Below are 23,533 nucleotides of genomic sequence, written 5' to 3'. Positions count from 1 at the left end.
TTGTCCCTGGGGAAAATATGTAACCATAAGAGTGCCACTAGCCTTAATTCACAGTCCTTAGTAGTAGTAGTAGTAGTAGTAGAAGTAGTAATTATTTAAGAGGCAGAAAGAGAAAGAGACAGCGAGAGGGATGAACAGAAAGATGGAGAGCTCACTTCTGCTGGTTAACCCCCCAAATGCTCACAACAGCCATGACTCGGGCTGGATCTGGAGCCAGGATCTGAGAATTAAACCAAGATCATTCACGTGAGTGAGAGAAACATTGTTGCTGTCTGTCATGGTCCGCATTGACAGGAAGATTGAGTCAGGAACCATAGTTCAGTCAAGGTCAGATCACCTGGGGAGGCATTGCTCTCCCTGTCTCTGTTAGCTAGAATTTGAAATTCATTATCTAAACAATACTACTGAAGTACATGTTAAACATTTGGTAGTAGGAATGACTGAAATAGGTATTTTTAATTACAACAAATTTGCATATTCTAGATTTCAATTTTCTGCATTCTCCGTTAATCTCAAACATTTACATATGTGATTTTTACATAATAGTAATTACAGGGTAAATTTTATCTTAAATTATATCATAAACATTTTCCTGTCACTATGAAATGTGCCTAATTACCATTTTAATGAGTACATAATATTCTATATAATTGGTGAGCCATAATCCATTTTGCCATTCCCCAATTCCTATATATTCATTGTTTTTGCTTTCATAAATAACACTGCAACCATCATCTTTGTGATTATTAAATTATATTACTTCTGGAGATAGATTCACAGGAATAAAATTACTGCGTCAGGGTTATGATCATTTTAGTGGCTCATGAAATATAATGCCAAATTGCTTTCCTAAGGGGTTTACACTGCCAGCAGAAATATATGTTTGTATCAGTTACTCTGCATTCTTGCCAGAATTAGGCATTTTAATCTTTTTTCTGTCTTTTATAATAAGTTGTTGCAAAATTCGCTTTGGTTCTTCTGCTGTTAATGCAAATTATCGGGAGTATTTTGGGGAAAGAAAAGAACCATTTATTGGGTGCCTACACTTGTAATCACTATGCTAGGAAATTTGCATTCATTACCCACACCAACTACTTCGTCTCTGTCTCCTGCCAATGTCTTTCAACATCCTTACCCTGCTCTACTTTTCTTCATAGCACTTACAAGTATCTGAAATTATAATACAAATTTATGTTCTTAATTTTGCTAACTCCTCCAATTTAATGAAAACCTTGGGAAGCAGACACTCTCTTTAGTTCATTGCTATCTGGCTGGTATCCAGAACAGCACTAGTCCATTGGCGATCCCAGATAAACATTGGTAACCGAATATGTGAAGGATTTCATTAATTTATCTCAATTTATGATCATCTCAATTCTGACAGATGGTCATTGGAACTGTTTACAGATATTTGGTTCTGTCTCTCTCTATTTCTGGTATTTTCCTACGATTGCACTCAAATATGGTCTTGCAGTTTTCTTAGGCCAATGAAAGATGGACAGATGTGATGCATGACTCTGGAATGGACTATTTCAGATCCAGGCACACTTCACCATTCATCTCTTTTCCTTCTGCCACGGTTAGTGCCATGTTTCAAACAACGTCAGCTCTGCTAGCCTGGAACACAATTTAGGAGGGCTGTTACATAGGTTAGAGCCTACTAATGACATTTAATGGTCAGGAAGTATGAACCTCACATGAACATCACTTACTCAGGGTTGAGATTTTGGGAGATTGTCTGCTGTTTTGATATTACCTCATGTAAGCTGATCTAGAAATTGCTAGGTTTAAATAATGTTCTCTAAACCATAAAGCTGACAGTGGAGAAGCCAAGATTCAAACTTTTCCACTATTCTGGAATACATAGGAGGTAAATAGGTGAATTAGTTTGCTAGGGCTGGGTACCAAAAACTAGGTTGCATAAATAACATAAATTTATTGTCTTACCATTCTAGATGTCTAAAAGCAGGCCAGATAGCTAAAATCAAGGTGTCATCATGGCTGGTTCCTTCTAAGAGCCACGGCAGAGATTATGTTCTATGCCTCTCACCCAGTATCTGGTGGGTTTCTGGCAATCTTTGCTATCTTTTGGCATGTAGATATCTGTCTTCCTCTTCATTTGGTGTTCTCCATGTGTGTGCACATTTCCATGCATGTCTATATGTTTGGATCCAAGTTTCTCTTTTGTGTAAAGACATCAATCAAATTGGTTTAGAGCCCACCAATATGGCTTCATTTTAACTAATTATATCTGCAGGTGCCCTGTTTCTAAATAAGGACACATTCTGACCTATTGGGGTTAGGACTTCCACCTATACACTTTGGTGGGGAGAAGAGGAACACAATTCAACTTAAAACAATGAGAACAGAAATGCTTGATAGGTCTGTAAGTAGCCTTATCAATTCTGTGTGCCAATATCTAGATTAATCTGGATAGTAGAGAATTTAATTTATGATTGCTTCTGCTATCCACACAATGTTTCTGGAAATTTTTTTTAAATTAGAAAGAGCCAACAATCATAAAAAATGAGCATTTTAAAATAGCAATGTTATCTTTTAAAAATATTTAGTTAAAATGAGCAGTGTTGGAGTTTTAATTAAGACACATCTAAGTTCCTGTGTCTTTAGTATTTCAAGATTACGATCAGGTATTCCTAATAAATATAAAGTCATCTGAAATGGTAGGGATATGAGCCCAGATACTGTCAGTCTGTCTTATAAATTTCCCATTTAAACAGACAGAATCCATATCATTTGATTTATCTCGTATGATATAAAATTTATTCTCCTGTAACACACACACACACACCATACGTACGAAATCAGTGAGTCATAACTTGACAATAGTTTATAATATGAACATCCCAACATATACATATAGCCAGGGAGTCTTCCCTTTGCATTATAGGGTGAACTCATAAAAATGGTAATTGAAGCTAAAATAATTTAAAGTGATTTTAATAAAGGATAGAAAGTTACAATTAATTTGTTACCTTTAAATGTTTTGTCATAAAATTAGGAACTTTCTTACTGACAGTTTAAAATGTATGGGAAAATGAAAAAAATTGCTCAGTTAATATTTATTCAGTAATTTTTAATGTAAAATAGACATTGATAAATCTTTCACTTCTTTGTACAAAAAAACAACGTCAAGCGTAGTTTTGCTATGAGCTCAATGTTTGTGTTCTCAGTTTCATTTATAGCAGCTCTAATTCCCAGTATGGCGGTATTTGGAGGTACTGTCTACAGTTAGGGTTAGATGAGGTCATGATAGTAAGGCCCTCATGATGGGAATAGTGTCCTTAAAAGAAAGAAAAGACTGAATCTGTTCTCTGTCTCTGTCTGCATCTCTCTTTTTCTCTCTCTTGATCTTTCTCTCCCTCCTCTCACCATGTAAGAACAGAGAATGTAGCCACCTGCAAAACAGGAAGAGAGGCCACACACAAATCTCAGTCATTTTGAATGAGACCCTGACCTTGGACTTCAGCTTTTAGAATTGTAAGAAGCAGATATCTTCTATTTAAGCTGTGCTATTTTGTAATTGCAGCCCAAGCTAACTAAAACAAATTTGAACAGTGTTTCCTGCTTTATTCTTTTCATGTAGCTTAGGATATTGGGTGGGTATCTTTTCTGTGTGTTCTTGGCTAATTTCCATACTCCTTTCCAAGTTTTGATCAGCTGCTGATATTTTATCCTCTGGACTTTCAATGCTATGAAGTATCTCCAAGTGTTCTTTTCATGTGAAGCTTTTTACTAGAATCAGTTCTTGTAGGACATTTTTATCTTTCTCATCATAACCCTTTCACTCATCACAGCTTCCTTTCACTGTTTTGCTGGCTGCCTTTCTGAGTCTTACAGATGGTGGTGGCAGTGTCAACATTCCTATGATCACTATTTTTAGAATTATCTTTTTTTCTTTGTTGCAGAGTCATCTTTGTTGACAAGATTCTTTAAATCATTCATTTTTTAAAAATTTCATGTGAATTTACTATTGGGAAATAAGAACTCAGCATGACATGTTTTGCTGTATGTGCATGCATAAAGGCAAAAAGTGCAGTGACCAATCAGTGGCTATTCTGAGAGAAGTGGCATGATTAGTCACCAGTCATGTGTGTTATTTACCTAGTGATTGATAAGCTTAGGAGCTGACCACAAAGTCTGTACTTTATCCAATTACTGAAACTTACACCATCATTTGAACACTGCTATTGGAGGATTGGGTTAACTAAACCATAATAACTGAAATTTCTGAGAATCAAAATTGTACAAAGCAATTGTGTGCATGCAAACACACACACACACACACACACACACACACCCATGCATACAAAATCAGTGAGTCATAACTTGATATTCTGTTTCATTTGATTTCTTATTCTTTCTGCTTAGTTTCCCTCCTTCTCTGTCTCACATTTGCTTATTATTATTATTGCTTTATTATTGCCAACAGGACAAAACTTAGGTAGCTGTCTCTAAATAAAAGCTGCAGCAAATCTCTTGTTGCTTTCAGATAAGTTCTGGAAAGACGATTCCCTAGCCAATACATCATAAATGCATTTTGAGGATAGGCATGGTGATCGGTGAGGTACCCATCCTTGTTCAGACAAAACAAGTTTGAATTTTATTGGTATTTGCAGATATCAGAATAAATTGGTACTCAGCACATGGAAGAACTCTACTCAAAGGGCTTACTGATTGAACATGTTTAAGGTTAGGAAGTGGTAAAAGTTTGTTCTTCACCCATATCTGTGTTCACCTAAAGCCCCTCCCTTACTCCTTGAATCTGGGCTGGACTTGGGACTTACCCTTGGCTAATTGAATGAGATGACCACATGACAAAGCCAGTGCTTTGCGTGTATCCATTCTCTCTGGACCAACTCTTGCCAAAGAACCTAAGCTAGCCTGACGGGATTTGAGACACAGCAGACAGAAAAGCTCAGTTGTCCTGAGTTGTCCTAGATTAACCCACAGCCAGATGACTCCCCTTTGTGTGAGAGTTCTACTGGAACTGCCAATTTGACCACAGATGTTCGATTGAGTTCAGCTCAGACCAGAATGATTCAGCTGAAGTGTAGGCTTGTGAGGCGCAGTAAACCCTTATAAAGCATTTTAGGACTTTTGAAATTTGGCAATGCTCACATAACAGAATGTTGTTTATGAAGTCAATGCTTTTTAAATTAATCTTAGCAATAGTCCTTAAAAATATGGACTATAGCAATAGTCCATAAAAATGTCCTTTGCTTGAACTCAAATAGTAGGTTAACTGCAGGCCAGTTCTCCCACTTCAACTTTAAACAGACCTCCTAGAGCCTGCTCCTGAACTGTACAATGAAGATCAGGGGCCCCGTCTGTCTTTTCAAACCAGCGTTTACTCAGAACATAGCAAATTATCTGGGAATACAGAATCCTTGATAAAAATGCTGATAAAGAAATTATGGTATATGTACACCATGAAATACTACACAACACTAAAAAAAAGAAATACTGATGTTAACAACAAAATGAATGTGACTGGAAAGCATTATACTTAGTGAAATAATCAGCCAGTCCCAAAAGACAAATGCCATATGTTGTCCCTGATCTGTGGTAACTAATAGAGCACCTAAAAGGTAATCTATAGAAGTGAAATTGGCACTTTGAGATGCAATGACTTTGAGTAGCCCTTGTCTCCAATGTTGAGGAACAGTTTTTTTTTTTCTTTATACTATTTATTGAACTCTATACTTAGTATAGGGTTCACTTTACAATCATTAAGTAAACTGAAACTAAATCTTTGTAAAAATTAAGTGTGGAAATGGGAGAGGGAGGAGGAAGAAAGGTTGGAACATGGGTGAAAGGAAGGGTAGGGTGAGAAGTAGCACTATGTTCCTGAATCTGTATATATGAAATACATGAAACTAGTATAATAAATAAATTTTAAAAAATAAAATGAAGCAAAATAAAACAAAAAATTTTTAAAAATATGCTGAATGAATCAGGGCTGAAAACCTTGACGAGGAGAAATTTCTGTTGGGAAATCTGATTAATATTCAAAGTCTCACTATTTTGGGAAAGCTTTCCTTTTGAAAGAAATACCATGAAAAATATACATTTGTTCTCTTGAGAAGAAAAAAGTCCTCCTTTACAAGCCAAAATGTTTCAATGCAAAATGAAAATATAAACATTAGTAAATGTAATAATATCAAAGTAAACAGACAAGAAAATGGCATCTGTTAATATTACCCTTCTGAAGAATGGTGTCTTTGAGACATAAACTCTTCAGTTTTCGTCTGAGGACCAGCGGTAGTTTTATGCCCATTCATCTGCATTTTCTTATACGAGGCTCCCTGAAGGCAAGGCCTCGACTTTGAAAGATGGTGGTGCTGTGGTGTGGCTGTGGCTTGGATGGTCTCCTGAGGTTTTGTGTGCTGAGACTGACTCACCTTTGTGAGGAAGTGAGCGGGCGGAAACTCAATCCAACGACGTTTAAAAGCAGAATCTTTGGATGGTGATTAGGAGTAGACAAGACCATTTTGGGCGGAACCCCTGTTAGAATCCTGGCAGCTTTGTAAAGAGAGGCTGAGAAAGCAGAAGATACGCATTGATGTGTGCACACACGCACTCCCTTTCTCTTCCTATGCAAGCTCTGCACTGCCTTGGGAGTTTGCCCTCTGCCATCACTAGGTGCAGCCCCTTGACCTTGGAACTGAGTCAAAACAAACTGTAGAAGTCACCGGGTCTCAGGAGTTTCAACAGTGTTGAGAAATGGACACATACAAGCAGCCTGAGTTTAAGATTTAGGTCCCATGATTCATCTGTGGCTCCTAACATTTTGGGTTGGGGATTCAGACTCTTTTTTACTAAACATCAACCACATTCTGAATCTCTATCATGATAGACTAAGAACCAGCTATAATCTAAGGTGAAGGAGACAGGAAGGAAGCATTTGATGCTCTTAGTTTTCTCCTTAGAAGAGATTCGTTCATTTAAATTCAAAAAGAAATGTCCAATGTAATGTTCTCAAATAATCACAATTCACAAAATTTATTAGAAAGTCCATGACTGACAAACTGTGAAAAAATCCGTGTTGGCAAACTGTAAATAGAACCATTTGATATTATCTCTAGGGTAACATTTTAGAGCAAGTAATCAAAACTATTTTTTAAAGATTCATTTATTTTTTATTTTATTCAGAAGCAGAGAAAGAGAGAGAGAGAAACAGAGAGAGAGAAAGAAACAGAGAGAGAGAAAGAAACAGAGAGAGAGAAAGAGAGAGAGAGAGAGAGAGAGAGAAACAGAGAGAGAAATGTGTTCTACCTGGTGGTTCACTCCCCAAATGGCTGCAAGGGCCAGAGTTGGGCCAATCGAAGCCAGGAGCCTACAGCTTCTTCCAGATCACCTACATGGGTGCAGGGGCCAAGAACTTGGACCATATTCCACTGCTTTCCCAGGCCACAGCAGAGAGCTTGATCAGAAGTGGAACAGCTGGGACTTGAACCGGCACCCATACAGGATGCCGGCACTGCAGGAAGTGGCTTTACCTGCCATGCCATAGTGCTGGCCCCAATCAAAACTTAATACATTGTGCTCTAGAGGAAGGAACAAGATCATATACATTCATTCTTTTCTGCTGTACTCATACAGGAGAGGCAGACCATACACTGGATCATAAACTGCTCAGTGTCTCAAATAGTTTCAAAGGAGTTACAGTTTGCAAATAACAAGGCGGTAAGATTCTCAGGACGGCCCATGGGAAGCAGTCAGCCACTTAGCTGCCCAGGAAACTGGTTTAATCCAACCCATTGCAATCCACTTGCAAACATTCTCTAGTCACTGAGCATTCAAACTTCATGCACATTAACAAGCAGTCTATATTTCTCCACCCCAAGAAAAACCAATACATGGGAGAAGAAAACAAAACACATTTTTAAATTTAATTTTTAAAATTTTATTTGAAAAATACAGTGTGCAGCAGAGAATTATTTCTTCCCCTACTGCTCTTTCACAAAGGAAACTACATTAAATGTAACTGAAACATTTGGCTAGGATAGATCCTGAGAAAAGAGAGGCCCAGTTAGAAGTGGACTAGACAAAGTCTGTCAAAGAAGGTTCACCTCTCTTTTAACATAAAAGAGCCTTTTAAGTTATCTTAGGAATCAGATAAAACATGTGCAGAATTTCTGCCATGCAAACAGAGACTACTGAAATTTTCAGGTTGACCAATGTATGCTGATCTGGGCCCCAAGTAAGTAGACTAAAAATGTGATGTCTTTATCAGAAAGATATGTGTTCATCTGCTTTTACTAGACTTTTTATTTACATATTTACATATTAATATTTTCTTAAATGCGGTTTTCATTATTCTCAGTAACATCATGGTTAAGGACTCTTTGCTTGCTTTTATCATAGTCACATCTATGTTTTTTTTTTTCTCTTTCTGTATTCTCAATAGGATCATTCATTGCACAATCATGGATCCATGAAGCTTAAATATTACATATGACTTTACTCTTGTCTTGGATTAAACTGAGTTTCTGAGGAATTTATAACTCCTATATTCAGGCCAAGGTCCAAAGATACAACACTAATATAATAATATATAGCTGAAAATATATAGCTATATAATGTATGGAAAACCATTCTTAATTGGGTTCTTGAAAAATGGATATAGAACCAATAGAACTGACCAAACTTGAGAGGCCTGTCTGGGAATTCTGCCTTCTGAGACACGATGAGATCATCCCCTTCACTTCTACTACCACTAAGTGAATTCCCTACTGATATTATTGCCTTAGAAGTCTTCGAAGAGGGTCAAGGCATTCAAAGCTTTTTCATGCTCTAAGTTTCCAACAGAATTGAATTTCTATAAAGATCTAAAATTGGAAGAGATACAGATTTTCTTCTTTCGGCCTTAATAGAAGTGTTTCAACTCCTACAGTGGCAGAAATGGGCAGGTAACATCCAGGCTGGAAGTAACAGACAAGATTTTGGTAATATTTATTTACTGGTTTCTTTTGAAAGTGGAGAGTATAAAGAAAGTTCATTTTTTAGTACTTTCAAGCTAAAAAAAATCATTTCAGTAAATTAACTATAAGCCAGTGTTAATCAGAAGAGCATTAAAGATTGAAATGTTACCATCAAAAAGCTCATTTGCTTTGTATTCTGGTATTTTCATCCTTAATTTCACAGACTAAATGTAAAGTATGTCCCTTAGGATCTCTCCTGAGTTGGGGCCTGGGCCCTGGGATGACCATAGAAGGAGAGATATTTGATTCCGTTTTTGCTTTTACTGAGGGCCTCACAACTAGACCCTTTGACATTCGTTACTTATAATAGGGTCAAAAAGGTTTATATTTGTATACCTTAAAAGAGTTTATTCTTATAAGCATTTAAAATACTAAGAGCTTTTGTAATTCCGTTTTCACATGCCATTTTCTAAAACATAGGTAGATGCCCAGCACTGTACTCATCACTTCAAAGGCCTTAGTGTTCAAAACAATATCATAGCTGTTGCATGTAAGATGTCTTCAAAAATTTCATGGAAAATCCATGTAATGAAATAAACCATGCATGGATTTCAGCATTTCTTGCACCAAGATAAACTTACCTTTTACTTCCATTTTCCATGACCTTTTTGAAGTACCATTGTGTTTTGGATCAGAAAACCTAAATTTAAATTTTAACCCTGTTCTTACTAGTTTGGGGCTAGGCATGTGGTTCACTCTATCTTGGCTTCATTTTTTTTCTCATTTATAAAAACAAAGCCACACTCTTAACATTTACACAGGGTTACCATCAAGATTAAATAAAATGGTACTTCATAAATTATAAAATACTACACAAATGCAAAGCAGAACACATTAACCATATTTCTAGCATTTGCGTCATTTAAAATATGTGTCAGAGGTGGATCTTTTCCATTTAAATATTGTGAAATCTTGACCAGTGAAAAATCCTAAGAATGGAGATTTGACCACTCTTAAGATGCTGTCTTCAATGGATAATCATTGCTAGATTTCTTCATTCTAACTATCTTAGATACTGCCTGTTTTCAAAACCTACAAGTCAACAATTAAACCACAGGTGTCAGGAGAAAAATTCCAAATAAATATTTTTTAATTTTTATACATTACTTATTACAGTAAAAATTGGCATTTTTCCCCTTCAAAAGCAGAAGCACCAGTCTTAGAATGTATAGTATGAATGGTAGTTTAAGTGAAATATAGCATAATAGAATGTGCAAACATTATTTTAGTATAGAACATACTTTCTAAAAGTAAAGAAAATTCACACACTGAAATTTGTTAGAAAGGAAATAATGTCATGCTGAATAACAATATAGAAGACCCCCATGGCTTTCAAAGTCCACTTCAGTTAAACAGGGTACTGGTGAAGAGATATGTGGGAAATTGAAAAGTTTAGTGCCAAGTAGAGGATTTATTTATTTATTTTTAGCAAATATGGTTTCTGTGGAGATATCTTTAACTCAACTGCAAGTGATTCTGTGAAGAATTAAAGTGAATGTGTCCTTTAGGAATTTGTTCATTCAGTCATCACGTTTTTATTGGGCACCTACTTTCTGTTAGACTTTGCTGTAGGTGTTGGGGGTGCAGTAAAGACAGAGTCCTGCCGTCGAGGAGCTCACAGTCTAGTGGGGGCAACAGACAGGCTGACAATGATACTAAAATTATAGAAATCATTAGACAACTTCATAAACTTTGGGTGTTATGAATGGATGGTAAAAAGAGACGACGTCCAATGCAGTGAAAGACCATCTGCTTCGATATCATGTGACTTCTGCGAAGGCAGTGATGTGGTTCTGTAAAAAGAAAAAGGAATTGCAAAGTCAGAGTCTTGGGAAAATTGGCTCTGTGAAATATTTAGTGCCTTTATAAACAATCATTAGCCTAATAAAGAAAACTAGCTCAGACATGTTTAAACACCATGTCCTTAAACTAAGTTCTGAGTTATTACATAATTTTGGCTGGTAATTATATATTTTATTCATTATTCTTAATTAACCAAATAGATTAAAATGTTATACCTGCTTTATTCAAAATTAACACTGAAATTCGGAGAGATAGAAATTGCAATGCCAGACACGTTAATATTCTGTTCAATGTTAATGGAATTTTAATGCTCTATGTTCAGGTTTCAGAATAATTGCTCCCTGTGAGACAGATGGAGTAGAATGAGGTGGTAAAATGCTCAGACTGAAATAGCATTTGTTAGTTGATGAAAATCTACTTAAACAGTTCATTTTTGATGCATGAATCCAGACTCCAGACTGCAATCTCTGGCTTTTATCTCAAGCATAGAATTCTTTATAGACCTTTGGTTTTCTTTTTACTTAAGCAACAGAATTGTGTACAAAGAAACCTTGTAGAATGGCTAAGATTTAAATAGATCCAGTCATGCAACAGGCTGGATCATGGATGTTGAAATCCTGTGCTGAAAAATTGATATTACATAATCATACCTCAATTGAGATTATGTTAGGATTCAAACATGAGTGACAGCCCCAAGCAGGAATAGCAACATTAAAAATGTTCCTCCCCATCACATTACCAGCTTTGAATGACTTCTTAGTAGTTTTTGCCTTGGTTTTAAGAAGACGGTGACATCATAAATAGGACTTTATAAAATGAATGATTGTTATGACATGTCATCAATGTATACTTAGCACTTTTTAAGTTAAAGAGTTAAGTGTTGCTAAAAATTTTTAGAATGTGTGCGGAGATGTTACAATTTATTTTCAATGAATTTAGGAATATTAAACCACAACTAAAAGAACATCATTAGCTACAATTTGGGGCATTATTTTATAGGTCTGAGTCACTTATCACTCAAGGAAAAACACAGTCAGTAAGAACCACTAGCAAGGAAAGAATGCTGTTTTTTTTTTTTTTTTTTCACTAACTCCTTATAGCACCTTAAGCACTTTAATTTTCCATTGAAAAATACAAGATGAAAATGTTGGGAAATTCGGTGGCTCCTCTCTAAGTTTTCTTGAGTTTTCCTTAGAAAGGCATGGGCATGACCTTAAGACAAACAAGATTTAGCAAAGTTATATAACGCACTATGATTCAATAAAAACCATAAGAACTGTGGAAATAAAAGATCAATTTTACTTCTAGTGGCCCCATGGGGACTTGAAATCTGTGAACTGAGAAAATACAATTTGATATAGAGTGTTTCCATATGAAACTGACATGAGCATCATAACTCTGGACAAGACCTGGCATAAAATAATTGCTGGAAAGACATTAAGACAGAAATTGATGATTAATCAGTCAAGAGTAACCAGTAGGTAGGGAAAAGGTGAAGAAGGGGTCACAGGGAGAGGACAGGAGTTAAAAATTAAGAGAAAATAAATGGCATCCCAAAGGCCATTGGTTTAGGCCCCAGGACTCCTGTCCTTGAGCTGGATAATAAAAGGTCCATAAGGCTCATTCCATTTGTGGAAGATAACCTACAATTATCACCCTGGAAGGTAGACTTAAACATTAAAGGACTTTAATAAAGGAATGACCAGAAACTAACCCCTGATGATAGTACACAGCTTGACACAGAAGGCAAAAACCAAGTGTACAAATGCCAGCTGGCAAGAGTGACAAAGAAAATGCAGTAACTGTAGGGTGCCAACAGAATTTGTCATCTAAACCTGGACATGTGTAAGGGGAAAAGGTGCTAATGATACAAAGAGACAGAAGGCTTAAATCAAAGATGCCCCAAAGAGGGAAGGAAGGTCACCTTATGCTATGGTTTGAATGTGTCCCCTGGAAACGTGTTGGAAACAGCACTGTTAGGAGGTGGGACTAATGAGAGCGGATTAGTCCAGGACTCTGGGGAGACCCACATCCTGTGTCAGGTGGACTATATCTGAGTCCTTGCTCCACTGTTGACTCCAGCTTTCTGCTAATACACACCCTGGGCTCTGCCCTCATGAATGAGCTGATGCCATTATTGTGGGATTGAGTACATTGGGAAATGGAGAATTTATTCCCCTTTTTTCTCCCTTGCCTTACTTTGCCTTTCTGCCATGGGATGGCACAAAAAGAAGGCTCTCCTCAAATGCCAGCACCACAATCTTGGATTTTCAGGTCTCCAGAAATAGGAGCCAAGAAACTTTTGTTCATCATAAATTACCCAGTCTGTGACATTCTGTTACAGCAGTACAAAGACTCCCTAATAATGAGCCAATGAATACACTGTTGCGCACTCTTGAGAGCTACAAAATGCTGGCATTTGACTTTGGGATTTAACCTCATCTGCTTCAATGGCCACTGGATCTTCCTTTCACTGTGCACAAATACCAAATCACATGACCGTTCTTTATGTGGAAGCAGTACTACATTTTAAGACCCCAGGGTTCTAAGGGAAACTCCTGCTTTTTTAACTCTAGACTAGCACCCTCTCCATTTTACTTTACCCTTAAGTTTTGATCTCTGACACAACTTTTCCTATGTAACTGGAATTAGAACGGTTCTGCTTGGAGTTTGTCATTTTTAGGGTCATGGTTATCAGAAAGTTGAACAGATGAAAATAAAACATTGAGGTGACTGCCTAGGGAGGCAAAAAATTAGGGGCAATCTAGTGTATATAAGAAGGAGACATACAGAGAACAGGATTGTCCAAGACAAATTAAACTTTATCATAAATGAAGGAGATGGATTCTTTATTTCAGTATTTTTTTTCTTTTTACAGGCAGAGTTAGACAGAGAGAGAGAGAGAGAGAGAGAGAGAAAGCAAGGTCTTCCTTTTGTTGGTTCACCCCCCAAATGGCTGCCATGGCCCGCGCGCAATGCTGGTCCGAAGCCGGGAGCCAGGCGCTTCCTCCTGGTCTCCCACGCGGGTGCAGGGCCCAAGCACTTGGGCCATCCTCCACTGCACTCCCTGGCCACAGCAGAGAGCTGGACTGGAAGAGGAGCAACTGGGACAGAATCCGGCGCCCCAACCGGGACTAGAACATGGGGTGCCGGTGCCGCAGGAGAAGGATTAGCCAAGTGAGCTGCGGTGCGGTGCCAGCCTTCAGTAGGTTTTTACTAAGATTCTCTTCTAGCACACGGATGATTTTACCCCAAAGGAATCTAGAGAAGGGTAACATGATTGCTTCAGGTTTTTCCCATCCGTAACACTCTAAAATCTATTATACAACTTCCATTAGCAAAGTATTTGAGTGCATAATTTGAAATATATAAATGGCATAATTCTTATATAGGAAGTTATGATATTGCTTGCTTCTCCATCAGCACTTTTCTCAGTAATATGCAAAACTGGAATTGCGTTTAATATTTTCAGATCAGTTGTCTGGAGGAACTGACTCCCTTCAGGTCAACTACATGACAGTAGGTTTCCCTTTTGATCTAAATCCTTTTATTTTAAACTGACACATAAAAATTGTACATATTTATAGGGTGCCGTGTGATATTTTAATACATGTAAACATTACCTGATGTTCAAATCAGAGCAGACATATTTTTCTCCTCAGGCACTTATCATTTCTTTATGGTGAAAATATTCAAAATCCCTTCTTCTTTTAAAAACCATAGAAATTCATTATCATTCTCTGCAGCCACCCTACTTTCCAACATACCATCAGAACTTCTCTTAATTAGAATAGTCCTGTTAATCAACCTTTTCCATCTTTCTCTTGTCCCTGCTCTCCTCTGCCTCCAAGCTCTTAAATTTGGATACTAAATTTTATTATTAGGCAGTAGTACAAACAAACAGGTGGCACACCAAAAATACTCATGCTTCAAAATTTAATTCAGAGTCACAAGAAGAAAGCAGTCCCATAAAGTATCAGCACAATTCCTGGTACCTTCTGAAGTTACACCGGCAGAGGTTTATGGCTCAGATGACAGAGCTTGGGCACCCCCCACCAATGAAAATCAGAATATGCTACACGAAGCACCCATTAGAAAGTGTTCATTCAAGTCCACAGCAAACCAGTGAGCCAAATACTGAGTCTAGTCCTTGAGTGCAGGGGTCTCATGGGAAAACAAACATTTTGTTTCTAAAAAAAGTCATTTTGGATTCTAAATTTGGCAAATTCTAAAGTCTATAGCATGCCCATCTTGAAAGCTCTAAATTCTACATGTGAAGTTTGAATTTAATTTTCATCCTATGCTTTCATTTACAAAAATTATACTCCAATGAAAAAATGTTATTTAAAAAACCTGTATTTATTTTTGACAGGAAAATTTGCAATGACTATGCCACCTGAAAAAGATCACTGTTTCCTTGTAAAATAATAGGGGAAATGTAAAAAACAAAAAGCAAAAAAGGCAATGCAGGGATGTATTAATAATTAAAGCTATAGAAAACCAATCAAAAACAAACAAGCAAAAAACAAAATGCTATTATTAAGGGCTATTTACTTTAGGAATATTAAATGTCCACTAGTGGGTGAAAACAGTATAAATTTGAAAGATTAATAATAGTAGCAACAACGAGAAGTTGTGGTCTCTATATCCCCTTTGGTTTTAATGGAAACCTGCACAGAAGGACCCATTTTCCTGTATTTGCCTTAATTTTGCAACCCAACTCCAAAACCAGTGCGCACGAGCGCACATACGTTTATTGCCTTAATTGAAGGTGTTCCCAGTGGCTTATTCCCATTATCCAGCTGAAAAGTCTGGCAAGACAGTCTTTAAAGGACCTTCCCTGTAAATTTTCTTCTTGGGCATTCTCAACTGCTTGGTTTTGAGACACCTATAAAACATGTTTTACATATTATTTAGACATTGACTTACTGTGCTAAAAGTATAGTTTATTTAAAGTTCTATAGTGTTCACCAAATGCTGACATTAAATATTGGTTCACTTCCATTCTGTCAAAATGACTGGTTTCTGAAAGATGCTGTGTTTTAATAGGAGGTTATCAACAATCAATATATTTTTAACCTAAACATAAATTTGAATTTGTACATTCAATGTCTTTAATTCACTGATTTTTTTGGCTCAATTGGTAATAAAACTATGTGGTACAGGGACTTCACAGTTAAATAAATTGAAATTTAAATGTTTCAATGTGGGCTGCATAACCATTGCAACTTTTACAATTTAACATTTCAGACACAGCTTTTTGGACTGTGAAATAAAGGCAATAGTACCTATTGGAATGAATTTTCATTAAGAATAAGTGAGATTATATACACAATGGTCCTAGTATCAATGCAGACATATCCACCATGCATTTCTAGTTATAAAAGTCACAGAAACAAGCTAAAAATAAAATGAAAAAAAATAAAGAAATCAAAATCAGTTTTTCAATTATTGGTTGGATTTTTAAAAATAAAATTCACCATTGGTTTATTTTACCATAAATCCCACAATTCTTCCGGTCTACAATTCTGTTATCCAAGCACACTTTAAAACTTGAATGTTTCTTATAAGATGCTGCAAACTCGTTTGTGGCAAAAACTTGACCAGAACTGAAATGGAACTATCTAGGTTCTATGTTTTGCAGGACAAATATCCATCTTTGATTACAAGGTGATGCTTTAGATCCCACTTGCTTCACTGAATACACATATCCTTAAATGATAAAATATTCTGAATCCTGGAAAACATCTGGTACTGATTTATGATAAGGAATCCTGATCCTAGAATTCAATCAATCAATATTCTGACGTTATACAGGCAAAGCCTACATTTTTATCAGGGGAATACGGATGGATGCCACGATCCTAACTTTTGCTGTCTGTTTTCTCAATTCATTCATTGTATCCTTTGATAATGAACACCAAGAGGAAAGTGGGCAGGAGGAGCGGGAAGAGGAAAAGTGGAGGCACCCGGAGGATGAATGTCCAGACTACTTCGTCACACCAAGTATTCTCTTAGCAAGTTGTGATATGGGTGAGGATTTTGCTAAAAAGAAATAATATTAGGTCTTTTCACGAAGAAGGCATTAGTAAAATTCAAACTTCAAACTGTGAAGTTAAAATTCATATTAATCAATTTATTGTTTTAAGAAGTTGAGGCTCTGGAGGCATAAAAGCTGTGGTGACAGAAATAGCATTTTCTTGGGACTCAAAAAAGACTCTTAGGGACCTTTCTCTCTCTACAGTTGTTTTTAGTTCAAAGTTTTCTATAAGTGCAAGGTTTTATTTCCATTAAGGAATTTTTTTGTACCATTTAGAGAAAGCAGCTAATGAGTACTTTCTGAGACAACTGTTTTTCCCTACAGAAAGAAGAAATCTCTAGATGTCTTTCTCCGACGAGCAAATTAAACCAGAGGTGAGTCTGGCATTACTGGCACATTAGCTATCAATCTTAGGCGGTAGTCCCAAATCCTGAGAGCCAAAGAAGCTGACTGCTTTCCACACCCACTCATGGGATACTGGTTCGCAACTGAGGCTTTATACTGGAATCAGCTGGGAGCTTTAAGTAAACATTGATGCAGTCCCAGAGACCTGTGGTTTATTTGGTCTGAGATATGCCTGGTAATTAGAATTTTTAAAGGCTCTTTGGATGATTCTAATCAGCCAATATTGAGAACCAGGTACCAGAAGCTCTGCCAGTCCAGCCAGGCCCAAGCCAAGTCCTGGCTCCATTTGCACATCACCTAAGGTGCCCATTAAGACATAGATCCCCAGGCACAAGCCCAGGTCACGTGGATCCAACTCTCTGGGTGTACATCCCTGAAATTTTCCCTTACTGCAAGTGTGGCAGGATTGGATACCTGTTATGCTAGTCTGAGTACCAGTTCCTAATGGCATAGAAAAGTGCTTGATGAGTGAAGCAGGTATTGTTAGGCATATAAAATCAATTCTTTATTTAAAATTATATCCTTTCATTGATTAAAAAAGTATAGCCTAAGAAAGCAGCAGTCCTAAATAATTTTAAAAATAACAAAAAATTTTTAAATCAAAATTTCAAAAAAAATTTTGAATCTTTTGGAACCAACTATACATCCCATGCCTTGCTTAGTGCTTTGCAATGCTCCAGTACTGAGAAGGTGTGCAACAAACGCTCCGTTTCACTTAATTCAGTGTTTCCCAAATGTACCAACATCATGAAATTCCCTAAAGGGAATTAATCAATTAATCTATTAATGATAATGTGTTTATGGTATTTGGAAGAGGTAGGTTTGTGCAGTGTGTTCACTACATTTCTTAACTTCCGTAAGTACAATGACACTCCTGTCTTCCACCCCTTTATCCCATATTCACAACTGTATTCTCAACCATCAAACACGTTTGGAATGTGAAAGCCTAATTAACCTCCTGGCCCACCTTCCTCATACCACAGGGTTTCTTTGGCCATGGGAACATTTCCTGATTGCTAATTTATCTACCTGTTCTAGTCTATCTTGTTTCTTATGAACTCTGTTTCTTTACGACGCATTCTCAACCCCATGGTTGATCATCTAAACTGTTTTTAACAGCATCCTTCTATCTCTTGTATCTGTGTGCTTTCTTCCCTGCCAAATAAAACCCATGCACAAGCTGTTCCCACTATCTGGAACATTCTTTGGTCCTTCCAATTTCCCCTAAGATGATGCTGCAAGCATATTTGAGTTTAGGTAGGTCCGTGTTCCTTCAGCATAAGCATCTTTGCTGTCTTCTACATTCACTTAAAACAGTTTTGTCTCCCCTGAAAATATAAGCTCGGGATCCTATGAAATGCAACCCAGTGCTTCTTGTTTGATATCCATCACATATTTCATGTTACAATAATTTTACTGTATCTAACAATGCATGATAAGAAAGAATCCATCCATAAATTGCACTCATGCATTGTTTTGTATTAGCATTTTAAACTTATTTAACTTCTTGCTTATTTAACTTCTATAACTTTTCAAACTACTTCAGATTTTATAAATAAGCAATCAGTGCTATTCACAGACAAGAATAAGAGCTTGTGGATAACTAGTTATATGATGAATTTTTGTGTAATCAAGAGCTGATTAAAATTCATTCAAGGGACCTGTGTTCTGGCACAGTGGGAAAATCCACTGCCCGCATACCATATGGGCACCTGTTCGAGTCCCAGATGCTCCACTTCCAATTTAGCTCCCTGCTAATGCACCTGGGAAAGCAGCACAATATGGCCCAAGTGCTCGGACCCCTGCAACCCATGTGGGAGACCTGGATGAAGCTCCTGGATTCTGCCTTTTGCCTGGCCCAGCCCTTACTGCCATGGGCGTTTTGGGAATGAATCAGCAGATGGAAGAGCTCTGTCTGTCCGTATAACTCTGCTTTTCAAAGAAATAAATAAGATCTTAAAAAAATCATTTAAGAGCTTGCCTATTTTCACAAACAGGCACCAGTTGGTAAAAATATAGATAAACCACATCCAAGTTCATTTTAGAAATATTGAACACTGCAAGAACCATTAACATAGAGAGTTTGAAAAATATTTTATAAATGTAAACATAAATTTACCATATGATGTGCCAATCCCATGAATAGGTATGTATTTAGAAGAAAGAGAAGCATGTTCACATAAAACCCTATTCATAATTATCAAAAAAATGAAAATAACCCAAATACCCTTCAATGAGAGAATGGATAGACAAACTGTAGTATACCCGTATAACTACTACTACAAAATGCTACTGTGCAAAAGAAAAAAAAAAGGCAGGGAAAAACCCTTGTGCTGCTTGTAACAAAGAAGTAAGATTAAAATGGCTTAATTCTGTCTGAGTCAATTTACATGACATTCTGGTAACACGAAAATCAAAGGCAACAGGGATCTTTCTAGAGTGATAAAAATGCTCTAGAACCTGATTATAGTGATGATGTCATGACTACATATATTTGCCAAAACTCATAAAACCGCAAGCTTTGAAAAAAGGAATGCTACAGGATGTAAATTATGTCTTTATAAACACCAGTGTAAAAGGATTAGGGCTACTGGTGGTGATATGATCTATATCTAAAGACCAAGTGGTGTCCAGAATTTAGTTTTTCAGTTCTTAAATTATTGTTTCAAAATTTGAATTTGTTGTTTCAGTAACAACAACAACAACAAAAACCAAAAACCAAAAAAAAAAAAAAAAACAAAACCCACAAATAAAAAAACTGGGGCCAGTGTTGCGGCACAGCAGGTTAAGCCCTTTCTTGCAATGCAGGCATTCCAGAGGAGCACTGATTTGAGTTTCAGCTGCTCCACTTCCAATCCAGCTTCCTGCGAATGTGCCCGGGAATGCAGTAGGAGATGGCCATATGCTTGGGCCACTGACACCTATGTGGGAGACCTGAGTGGAGTTCCTAGCTTCAGTCTTGCCCAGCCTTGACCATTGTGGCCATTTAAGGAGTGAATCAGCAAATGGATGCTCATTCTCGCTCAGTCTGTCTGTAATTCTGCCTTTCAAATTAATATTTTTTTAAAAAAGAAAAAAACTTGGTTTATTAGAAGCTATTTAAGTAACACTTATTGAAATGAGGGACTTGATTTATTTTTGGCTCATGAGATGGGTGAGGATAATGAAGAATAATATTCTCCATTGTGGAAGAGTACATAAAATATGAATTAAATCAAAAGCCTTGCATATTCATCCTCTTTGTTTCAGCATTTCCACTTCTCTGAAGTGTCTTCAATTATTTATTGAGCTTACAAAGATGTGTGTGTCAGGGATGTTTGCCCTAGAATGGTTTACAATTGTGAAAAACTGGAAGTGGAAACAAATTTCTATATGTAACAAAGGTAATGGTTAGATAATTCATATAACTTTTTCAATATTAAATAGCATTGTGATTATGACTTTAAACTTCAAACTGACAAATACTGAACACATTTCCATGAAAATGGAAAAATACATTTTTGTCTTCTTGTTTCCAAACATAGGCCATTTGTGTGACCTTGAGCATATTACATATCCTCTGTCTCTTTCTTTATTAAATGGAAATAAGACACACTCAAATGATTTCTATAAAAACTAAAATATTGTATTTGCCATTCTCTGAATAATTCCAGATGAATATTAAAGTTCAGACTTTACCGTGATGCTTGATACAATTATTACATTTATTGATCTGTAACCATATATATGATGTATTGTTATGTTAGCAAAAGCAGAAGACTACCAAAGAAAACATACAGGGAAATTCACACAAGCCACACATATACTGACAGAGTCTTGAAGGCTACTTTAAAAAGAACAGTTTCAGTGATTACTGTGATGGGATATGGATACTTCCCATTCATTTTTTGTTTTGTTTACCTGAATTTTCAAATTGTAGACAATATATAATAATGTTTATTTACTTATTTATAAATGTTCATTTGAAAGACACACAGAGAGGAATAAAGAAAGAAAGAGGGAGGGAGAGAGAAATCCCATCCATTGGTTCACTCCACAAAAGCCCACAATGACCACGGCTGGGCCTAGGTCAAAGATGAGGTGGGAACACAATCCAATCCCCTTCATGGATGACAAGAATTCAAGTACTTGCGCCATCACTTCTGCCTCCCAGGGTCTGCATTGGAGGGAAGCTGGTCAGGAGCTGGGGGTGGGAAATGAACCCAGGTACTCTGATGTGGGGCACAGGTGTCTTAATCAGTGTCTTAGCAGCTAGACTGAACATCTACCCCAAAACGTATATTTACTATTTGCTTCTTTAACTGAAAGAATAAAAAATCACCATAGTCCTTCCAAAAGACTGCAAATTGGGTCAGTGTTTATTTTTCTAGATTTAATCAAATAAAATTTTTGCTTTTTCCCCACTGTTATGCATTTCCTTCTTTTTTGACCACATATGGTGATTCCACTTATTCCAGGCTTGAAGATTATCTACTTACATCTGTATAAAGTAATCAAACTCCACAAGGGATAAAAGCCATTTCAAAATACAGTCATGAGTTTTTATTGTCAAAATTCAAGTATGATTTCAATGTTTCAGATACACAGCAGACTTTTTTTAACACAGAGCATTTTCATTGTAGAGCTCTGACTATGAAAACCTTGAGAATGGCCCTCTGTATTATACCATCGAGAACAGAGCTGAGAGAAAAGATGAATGGCTGTGAACAGCTTCCCATGTGTATCTAACGACAAGTGCACGGGAATATTTTAATCTGTCATTGTCTACTCTCTATTGTCTCCTTATCTAATGACTGAATGAATCATATAATTTTAAGATGCAGTCATCAACTCTATATTTATTCACACAAATGAGATGAGAAAGCTTGTCTGTATTCAGAAATAATTTACTGAAAGATGTCTTTATAAAATGCCTGTTAGATAAATTGGGGGAAAAACCTGGCTTTTATTCTTCATATAGTTTATTATGATTTATAGAACGTGTTGAAAATAAATATATGGGAACATGAATAGGAAAGTGACATATGGCAATGTAATAACAGAATGTGTTAGTATTTTTAACCTAAAATGTGATGTCTGTTAGAAAATTTTAAGCTTCCATTTTCAATTTACTTTTTTAATGCAAAACTGAATTTAGCAAATGAGAACAGAGTATAGCATGTAAATGTTGATTTACTTCAAATATGTTTCATAAATGCTCAAAGCTTAGATTAAGGAAAAATGCCTGAAATATAAATATAGTTAGCTCCACTAACTATTCCAATATCATATCACAAGTAGATCTGTTTTGACAAAGTCCTATATAACATTTATATTACAGGTCAGCAACTCTGTAAAACAAAGATTTGCATTACAGAAAAGGAAGTGAATCTTAACTAGATTGCCAGAGTTATTCATGCACAACATGGTGAAACCTCAAAGGAATTTATCACAGGGAGCACAATAATGCATAATCATATTTGTCTTGGCAAGAAATCACAGGATTGTTTTGCTGTTGCTATGGCACTAATGTATGCAACACTTTATGCTATAATGTTTTCTGCCACTCGTGCTATGTATGAAATAGGCAATCTGTATATACTTTTAAATCCATGAAATATTTTCATATGAGTATCCTACTCTGAAATTTTTTAAACATCCCATTGAGGGAATTATTACTGTTGCAGGAGAGAAGTAAATTACGTGAAGCATCTCATGTGCCCAGAAGTATATCTATGCTCCATTAATTCCAATAATTGCCCTGCATGGAAACTATCACTGTATCAATCAAAAGGAGAGGTGTGATTTGTCTAACTCTACCTGGTTGCTATGCAGGTGAAACAGGCTTAAAACGATGTTTCACTGCAAAATCCAGGCTCTCTGTCCATCCTTAACTCTGACTAAATTTCGGCTCATACTTTATTTTGACCCCTTGTAGTACTGTAATTCACAAAAGAGTAAATGAAAGTCTCAATGTATATGCTTCTCTGGGTCACTAGGAGTTGTCTTAGAACTTCCCTATCCACATATGTAATTTCCTCTGCAGTTGCCAAGGGAATTAAACATGGCAATTTACATCTGTGAGAGTTCCTACTCATTATGAAAATACCTAGATGTTTGCAAATGTCATCATTCTCACCAGTTTCATTCAGAGAATGCTTCTGTTAAGCAAGGGTGTGTGTTTACATGATGGACTACACTGGATAGTTCAGGCTGACAAAAAGCCTTTTCCTGTCTGAATAAAACTAGAGTCTTATAAACTATTCCTATCACTACCTTCCCTTTCTTTTTGGTAACAAGG

At 36.5% G+C, this 23,533-nt stretch overlaps 1 protein-coding gene across 1 annotated transcript in view; it reads right to left on the bottom strand.

Annotated features, from left to right (window-relative positions):
• Positions 1 to 7,911: 7,911 nt before the first annotated feature.
• PLPPR5 (phospholipid phosphatase related 5) overlaps positions 7,912 to 23,533 on the bottom strand; it is a 128,155-nt gene continuing 112,533 nt past the window's right edge. The window contains exon 8 of the mRNA XM_008264833.4: positions 7,912 to 10,798. Coding sequence (XP_008263055.3) covers positions 10,766 to 10,798 — 33 coding nt within the window. The 3' untranslated portion in view covers positions 7,912 to 10,765. The remainder of the gene's footprint in view (positions 10,799 to 23,533) is intronic.

This window comes from Oryctolagus cuniculus, chromosome 7 (assembly GCF_964237555.1).
Source record: "Oryctolagus cuniculus chromosome 7, mOryCun1.1, whole genome shotgun sequence".
NCBI classification, from domain to species: Eukaryota; Metazoa; Chordata; class Mammalia; order Lagomorpha; family Leporidae; genus Oryctolagus; species Oryctolagus cuniculus.
This window is presented reverse-complemented; position numbering and strand designations above follow the sequence as displayed.